Source organism: Podarcis pityusensis, assembly GCF_964106645.2.
Source record: "Podarcis pityusensis genome assembly, chromosome: 2".
In the NCBI taxonomy this organism is placed as follows: domain Eukaryota; kingdom Metazoa; phylum Chordata; class Lepidosauria; order Squamata; family Lacertidae; genus Podarcis; species Podarcis pityusensis.
In genome coordinates, this window is record NC_138029.1 from 68541460 (window position 1) to 68549914 (window position 8455).

Consider the following 8455-nt stretch of genomic DNA (forward strand, 5'->3'; position numbering starts at 1 on the left):
TGTCCTCCCCTGTCCTCTCTGAAATGTAATTATTGCTGCTGGGCCAAATGCCTCTTAAAACATTTGGTGAGATGCTGTGATGCTCAGAAGAAACTTAGGACCAAGCCTTTTATGATAAAAATCCCATCAAATCTGAGCCAATCAGATTGTAAAACTCAAAATAATTTTGCTGTGTGTCTTTAGGAAGCCCTCAGGAGAGGAGAAGAGATGATGAAGCACAGGGGTAGGCAACCTAAGGCCTGGGGGCCAGATGCGGCCCAATAGCCTTCTCAATCTGGCCCGTGGACGGTCCAGGAATCAGCGTGTTTTTACATGAGTAGAATGTGTGCTTTTATTTAAAATGCATCTCTGGGTTATTTGTGGGATATAGGAATTCGTTCATTCCCTCTCCCCCCCAAATATAGTCTGGCCCACCACATGGTATGAGGGACGGTGGACTGGCCCATGGCTGAGAAAGGTTGCTGACCCCTGATTGAAGCACAATGCAAGAGAAATGTAACAGATGAAATATATATGACCAAGGAATGCTGTGCAGGACCAGGATGCTTGGCTGTGTAGGTGCAGACCCATGCAGAAGTTGACTGAGCGGGAGTCCCCAGTCGGTTTGGAGGCGCAAGGCATTCTTGGCACGACAGTCTAAGTCCAGCAGGCCCCTGCCTGTGACCCCAAGGTGCCCCTCGGAGGTCTGGGGCAAGTGTACCCGGCTGACCCCTACACCCAACTGTGTAGATGTCTGTTCCAATATCATTCTCCCAGTGCCTGCCAAAAGCAATTGTGATGAGGAAAGTAATCAAAACCTGAAATAGTGGCCAGGATGATATACTATATATTGATCTGGTATAGATATATTCCTAAATGTAAAATGATTAATCCATGCCTGATTAGTTCTATGTTGCCACAAAAAGCAGTGCTGATGTATAGTTTCCATATCTTCTCTCCCCAGCCATCAAAGAACAAACCATCTATTTTCACTGACCTGTAATTTCTGTAAAATAACCTCCATGCTTCCTCATTATGAGGACAGGGATGCATTGGTCAGAGGTGCTTCAGAGACACACCTGAGCCCAGAAGAATAAAGGTATTATATTAGAAAGCTGCCCTGGATTATTATTATTTTTTTTAATGATATGCTTTGCATTGTAATACATGGGATATAGGCTCCATCCATTTCACAGTGCCTTCCATTTCTGGGGATATTTCATAGAATAAATGTGAAACATGAAGGCAGCAAGAATGCTACGAATGTCAACAAGGCCCATAAAACAAACTGCTTTTGGTTTTTATGAAATCTCTTTCATATTTTCAAAGCTTTTCAACACTGAAAGTGAAATAGTGCATGAAAATACTGCTGCTGCTGCTGCTAACATTTTTGTTATTGTTTTTATTTTGTGTTAGCAAAAGTTATGTACCTGTCACATTGACCTAAGCAAGATCTTTGGAGGGAACCAGACTATCCGAAATCTGAATATACCAACTGGCACTGTTCCACCATAAATTAATTGCCATGTGCATATTTTAAGGTTCCGTGCTTTCACCTCCAGTTTCCACATGGGACACCCCTGTCACTCAAGCTGAAATGTGATATAGTCATGAGACAACATTCTTCCCATTGACTCCTGCCCCTCCCTCCTTCACCCTTGCCCCCAGGACTGCCCAGTCAGACTGAGGGAGGGAACTTATATTGTTACAGCTGCAATAAATCATGAATTCACCTACTGTTTTGTGGTGTCCCTTCCATCCAGCCATGGCCTGGCTATATCTCCTCCCCCCACAGGTATCCCTTTCCTTCAGGGGACCTAAAAAATGGGACTTTCTGCAATAAGGAAAATGACAGGGAAATGCACTGGGAAGAGTGGGATAACAACTGAGTGACACAATGCTATATAATATCACCTCAGCAAATAGGGACAACTGCTTAGAAGCCAGGCTCTGTTATGGGAAGGGAACCTGAATTTGCTAGTAGGCCACCGAGTCCTACACCAAAATAGGGACACTCTGAAAGCATCCATGGGGAATGCAATTGCTCAGGTGATCCCTACATAAAGCAGGTATGAACTCATCCTCCATGATCTGATAATTATGATGTCAGGTGATTGCCAGGTGGGTTGTCCTATCTATCTGTCAAAGATGACCCATGGAAATGGGGACATATAACTATCTAGCCTACCAGGCCAGAAACAGACATTGTAAAACTTTGTGTTAAAGGTTTAGTTGCAAAGCCATGAGGTCCTTCAAAGGAGATGTTAAGAACAAGCTACGTGGCCAGCAGAATTAAATGGTGTGGCTCATCATAGAATCATAGAGTTGGAAGAGACCACAAGGGCCATCGAGTCCAACCCCCTGTCAAGCAGGAAACACCATCAGAGCACTCCTGACATATGGTTGTCAAGCCTCTGCTTAAAGACCTCCAAAGAAGGAGACTCCACCACACTCCTTGGCAGCAAATTCCACTGTCGAACAGCTCTTACTGTCAGGAAGTTCTTCCTAATGTTTAGGTGGAATCTTCTTGCTAGACTGCACCGCTTCAAGTTGCTGCTGCATGAATCACATCACTGAATGCTTCCCCGTGGGGTGGAGAAATTAGAAATGTAGAACATCAGACAGAAAGATTCAAATTTAGACTTGCCCCTGCCTGATATGCTGGTTTCCTATGTATAGGCAGGTGTATTTTGTAGCAACCCACTATCCACAGTGTCAAGCATAAACTGTAACTCAAGATATTACTGTTTGTGTACTCTTAGTGGGTATGGCAACATCTACTTTTTCTCTCTTCACAGATCCCAAATATATATGAGGTGTAAGAATGGGAAAGAAGACTCTGAGATAGATAATGCTGCTTAGCTTATTTATTGATAAATCCAATCAAGATGATGCAATGTTTTCTTCAGCTACTAAAGCAGAAAATGCAAGGAGGAAACAGTGGGTGGCTTTGTTTGTGGTGATGCTAAAAGGTGAGCAAGGCATTCTTTAGTGGATGTTCTTTAGACATTCCTAGCTCCATAGCATGGTCCATATCTAATCAGGGAGAGCCTTCCACGACTTTTGCTGGTGAGAGAAAGACAAAGCAGAGTGTGAGAATCCACAAGATGCAAAATTATTAAACAGAAGAAATGTACCAGTGAGTAGGATCAACTGAAAAAGAGAGGTCACTTGAAACTGGCAACCATAGGGTGGCCTCCAACTAGACAGGTCTACTAGTATAAGGACTTTGGAGCTATGCAATGAAACTTCACCTTATTCTCTCCGCCTACACCATGCACAACTCCTAAATACCGGTATGTTCTGGTGAGAGAAGAGAATGAGAAGTTCCATTGTGGAGCCCCAAGTGTTTGTGCTAGCCCAACTGTTAAGTTGGATACTGCCCTAAGTTACATTTCCTGTTAGTGACAACACTGGATGAAATTGCTTCATTCTCCAAGTTTCATGTTACAAAATTATTTGGATTGGATCTGGCGGTTGTTTTGTTCAGGCAAGGACTTCCACTTGTGCCATGGAACTTCCCTTTCCTCTCCTTGTGCCCTCCCACCCGCTCCAAATTTGGTTTAGAGGGTTGGAGGAACATCTACAACAGGTGTGGGGTTCCTCATGCCAGAGTGGGAGAGAGAGGGGAAGATCCACTACACAAGCAGGAAACTTGCACAAACATTGGATCCAGCCCTTTGTAAGGCAGCGTTTCTCTTAAATAGGCTACAAATCCTGCACATCCTTTTCAGATTGTTCATCATGGGAAAACTGTACTCACACAAAGGCATTGCAGAAGAAGCACTTATTGCTGTATGTCTGGCCATCAGAACCACACATTCGTTGCAACTCCAGGGTGCAGAAGTTTCTCGGATAGCCTTGGCAATCAACCTGCAGAGAGCAATAGCACCTTTTCAAGCTTCCTTGCCCACTTAGCATTAAGCTACACAATGACTTATTTGAGCATTATAAATATAAGCACAGTGAGTGCTTATATAATAAATACACAGTGAGTGAATACCCATGATCATTCACCAAGCATTGTTATGCTGTGCCTTACCATTCTGCCAAGAGAGAAGGAGAATTTCAGGGGCAGATGTATGATAAACATATAGTAAGATAGTCCTCCGTGTTTTCAGAAAGCAAGGGATGTTCTCAGGCTTACTTGAAAAGCCAACTCAATGTAATTTTTAATGTTGAAACTAAAGAAATAAATGTGACCATACCTACACACCCACACAGATGCACACCCTGACTAGTTTAAAACCATCAAGCCAAATACTTACCTTTTATTTCCCACCAGAGGATATGTATATTATATGACTGTGCTCTGTTGCAGCTTAAGCTAGTGTTTGGTTTTATTATAATTTTTAAATTCTTTCATTGTTCCATGATTTTTTTTGCCTTGTTTTATAAGCAGTGCTCAGAGATGCAAACAATTAGGAGCTGTATAAATGCCTTAAGTAAATGAAATAAATGAATAAACTTTACATTGCTCATTTTATTTATCTGTATCTATTTTTTGTTTATTTGTTTCCAGGAATTGAGGGGGGTCTGTTAATTTCAGTTCTCTCTGTTTCTGCTTTCCAATCTTAAAATCAGTTCTTCAGATATTTCTGCTACAATTCATAAGTTTTCTCTCTCTTTATGTTCTCCTGGAAGTTTATTACCATTTTGAGGCAGGTTTATTCCAATCATTTTTTATTTTTTTACTATTGTACAGGTTTTTGCAAGCACTTTCCCTCGGTATAATTTGTTTTTTGTAAGTTATTTCATTATTTATTCATTACATTTAGACCCCACCTTTTTGCCCCAAAGAGCTCAAGTTCTTCCCCCCTCATTTTAGCCTCACAACAACCAAGGTCACCCTGTAAGCTTCATGGCTGAGCACATTCTGGTCTCCCAGATAGTAGTCCAACACTCTAAGCACTACACCACACTGGCTCTCATATATTATTTTTTAAGCACACTTTCCTTTTAATATATACATTTTTGTAAATGTCTGTTGGCTGGAGGAATGAAGTGCAAAATTTGGATATCGTATTTTTCCGTTTATAACACGCTCCCGTGTATAAGACAACCCCTATTTTGGGGGACTCAAAATTAAGAAAATGGAGGGGAGATTGCCCAAAGTTGTTGACATTTTTGGGGGGAGAATTGCCCATAGTTGTTGAGCTTTTTTTTAGGTGGGATTGCAAAAAATAGCTCACCTGCATGACCTACACTGCCACTCACACGCGTCGCAAAAGCCACCTATAGTCTGTCACCTTGCTGGCAGAAGCCGCCAATTGCCCGCCCAATTGCCACAGCGACAGCCAATCAACACCAGCCCTTGCCGCAGCAACCAATAACATGCCGTTGACAATCTCCGGCTCGTGGCAGCAACCAATCCTATGCCCCCCCCATGCACTATCCATGTATAAGATGACCCACAATTCCTAACATACTTTTTACACGAAAAAATACGGTATTTGCCAATTTTGAATAATAGCTTTGCTTCAGTTCCCACATTGTTTCAGAAAGTGCAATGTGACAGTTTTGCCTTTAAATGCAAACTGAATAGAATTTCTCCCCATCTCTGCTCCCGCGTGATACCAACATTGTCACAGCTTAGCTGGATGGGGCAGGGGGATAAGGACCAGCTCACCCATGAGTCAAGGCAAGGTGACCACCTCAGGGGGCAGGTTCCACAGGGGCTGCAGATCCAGCCTCCAAGGAACCTGCAAGGAACAAGCCAACCAGTTCCCCCAACTTTTTGTCTGAATTTTTACTTCTTGAAATATGGCAACCCTACTTACACCCCATACTATGCAGTAGTGCATCATGGACACAGCCAGGATTTATGTTAGTGGCAGCAGGCTTTATGAGCCTCTTGGGCTTGCCGATCAGAAGGTCAGTGTTTCGAATCCCTGCGACGGGGTGAGCTCCCGTTTCTCTGTCCCAGCTCCTGCCAACCTAACAGTTTGAAAGCACACCAGTGCAAGTAGATAAATAGGTACCCCTGTGGCAGGAAAGTAGACAGCGTTTCCATGTGCTCTGCTTTCTGTCACGGTGTTTCATTGCACCAGAAACAGTTTAGTCATGCTGGCCACATGACCCGGAAAGCTGTCTGTGGACAAACAGCAGCTCCCTCAGCCTGAAAGCGAGATGAGCGCCACAACCCCATAGTTGCCTTTGACGGGTCTTAACTGTCCAGGGGTCCTTTACCGTTTACCTTTTTACCTATGTTAGTGAGGGGAGAACGAGCTATCTGTGACGTAATTTGCCGGTTTGTTAGATATTTTTATTTATTTACTTGATTTAGGGGGTGGACAGCTGCCCTCTCCTGTCCCGCCTTGGCTACACCCATGGAATGCATAGCTATTATAGCTAGTAGCCATTGGGAGCTTTATCCTTCATGAATTTTATTTAATGCTCTTTTAAAACCACCTATGCTGGTTGCCATAACTATTGTTTGTTGGATTCAATTCCATAGTTCAACCACTGAAGAAGCCCTTTCTTTTGTCTCTCCCGAATCTTCAAAAATCCAGCTTCACTGTAAGCCCCAAGTTCTAGTGTTATAGTGGGAAAACATTTATCTATTCACTTCTCCCATGCCCTGCGTTATTTGATACACCTCCATCATGTGCCCTCTTTCTCACCATTTTTCCAAACTAAAAAGTTCCATATATTGTATCCTTTGCTCATAGTAGAGTTACTCCGACCGCTTTTGAGCCACAATTCTTACTTAATGCATTTCATTCCCATTTCTAAGCCAATTATTTATCCCTGTTCCGTTCAGGAGCACATTTCCTTCATGGAAATGAATATGCCGATGAGACAGGACCAGAACTTTACATTTACCCCCTGTAAACCTCTCGGATTCAACAGCACAGCACTGCAAGAATTAGTTTAATCCTAAACTTTGTTTTCATTGTTCTTTACTTACTATTACGTGCTTTAATTCTCCTCTACAGCTACACGATATTGATTGTGTAATCAGAAGAAATAGCTGGCTCTTACCTGTAGTTGGGGTCTTCTTGCTTCAGCGATAGTATCTAAAACCAAAACAACAATTTTAAAAGCTGTAAAGCAAAGCCACCTGTTGAACAGCAGTCCATTGGGGGACATTTTATTCACCTCTGAAAAATGAGGTGCATTTTCTCTTACCTTTCCTTTACTATTTTGATATGGAATATGCCAAATAACATAACTGATTAATAGTTGAAGTGAAAATGAACAAATAAATTAAGATTCATTATCTGGTTGACAACACAAATGAAAGCTTTCCCCTCATAAATTTGTTCAAATCCCATCGGTTTGCAACACAATCCTGTCGAACTTCCTCTTAGAACTCCACAAAAGTTCTGCTTTCGTGTGTTATGGCAGCCCAGTAGAGGCCATCAAAAATGTGTGTGTGGTGGCTCCTGGGGTCCTTAATGTTTGCAAGATATTCATCATGTGGATTGGCATGGAGAGTACCAGGTAACAGTGCCAGGTACCACCAGGAATTTGCTGTGCTGTCATTGAGCCTCTCCATGCGGCAGAGTAAATTCTACATGTTAAGCATTTGTATTCCCTGTGGCTCTTACATCCAGCTCATGGAATCATGGAATTGGCGTGTGTCCCTTTCTGAGATGTGAGTGTATAATGTGACACAAATTCAAGAGGAAAGTCTCTCTAAAAGGTACCTTGGCAGTATGTTAGGTGACTCACCTGAGTACAGGAAGAAGAGTGTCAGAATGAGAAGCAGAAAACCCAATGTCTTCATGATGTGTCTTGATCTCGCACTTCCAAGCAGACTTTTCTGAGATTCCACTGGCAGAGGAAAGATGGAATATGAGGTCTCTCTATATCCCCTTTCCAAACAATATCTACATGTGGAAATTTGATACTGTTGTGGGCAGGTGGAGCAAATTCAAAGGTTCCTTATCTGTGAAGGGGCAACTAGCTTCTTATCAGAGAGTAAGTAAATGATCTCGTTGCCTTGGCCGTATGCCACAACACAAAGGGCTTGCTGACAAATTACATATGAGGATTGCATGCACAAAAGAAGCAGTCAATAAAAAGAATGCTCAATAAAATTCTTACTTGTATTTCTGGCAACCTTCCCTATAAAGGCCCAGATAAGACCAATGCCAATTCTCTCCAAAAGCAAACAGAGCCCTTCCCCACCCCCTCATTATTCTCCTTTCAGTGTTGGCAAGCACAAACTGTTTTGCTGTTGCTTCAGCCTACGTTCTCATTAAACTGAAGAGTGAGCCAGGCATTTGGATTGCGGTTCCATAGAAACGTAACAATGAAACAGAAAGTTGTGGGGAGGGAGCCTCTTCAACACTTCAGCCTCAAAACCCCATCGAAGTAACAGTCCTGTGCAGATGGCAAAACTTGGTAGAAATGCAGGGGCTGGAAGGGAATTGGAATCATAGAGTCTTCTTGTATAGAATTGGGCAGTGCTTTTTTTTCTTGGGGGGACGCAGGAATACGCATACCCTTAAACATTTTGCGAATCTTT

General features: G+C 42.6%; 1 protein-coding gene across 1 annotated transcript; it reads right to left on the bottom strand.

Moving 5' to 3' along the window:
• Nucleotides 1-2831: 2831 nt before the first annotated feature.
• On the bottom strand, nt 2832-7838 carry LOC308467596 (ovomucoid-like). Its single transcript, XM_080989347.1, has 4 exons — nt 7657-7838; nt 6964-6998; nt 3743-3852; nt 2832-3045 (listed from the first exon to the last, which is right to left on the bottom strand). Exons 1-4 carry the CDS (start codon nt 7709-7711, stop codon nt 2982-2984), a joined length of 264 nt encoding a protein of 87 aa, XP_080845473.1. The 5' UTR covers nt 7712-7838; the 3' UTR covers nt 2832-2981.
• Between the last annotated feature and the right edge of the window lie 617 nt (nt 7839-8455).

What these genes read in the sequence shown, in the direction of transcription:
- LOC308467596 (XM_080989347.1), bottom strand. Translation starts at nt 7,711, where the DNA reads ATGAAGACATTGGGTTTTCTGCTTCTCATTCTGACACTCTTCTTCCTG. An exon ending in CAAGAAGACCCCAACTACAG is followed by an intron (nt 3,853 to 6,963) that starts GTAAGAGCCAGC and finishes TGCTCTCTGCAG; the next exon opens with GTTGATTGCCAAGGCTATCC. An exon ending in TTCTTCTGCAATGCCTTTGT is followed by an intron (nt 3,046 to 3,742) that starts GTGAGTACAGTT and finishes TTCTCTCACCAG; the next exon opens with CAAAAGTCGTGGAAGGCTCT.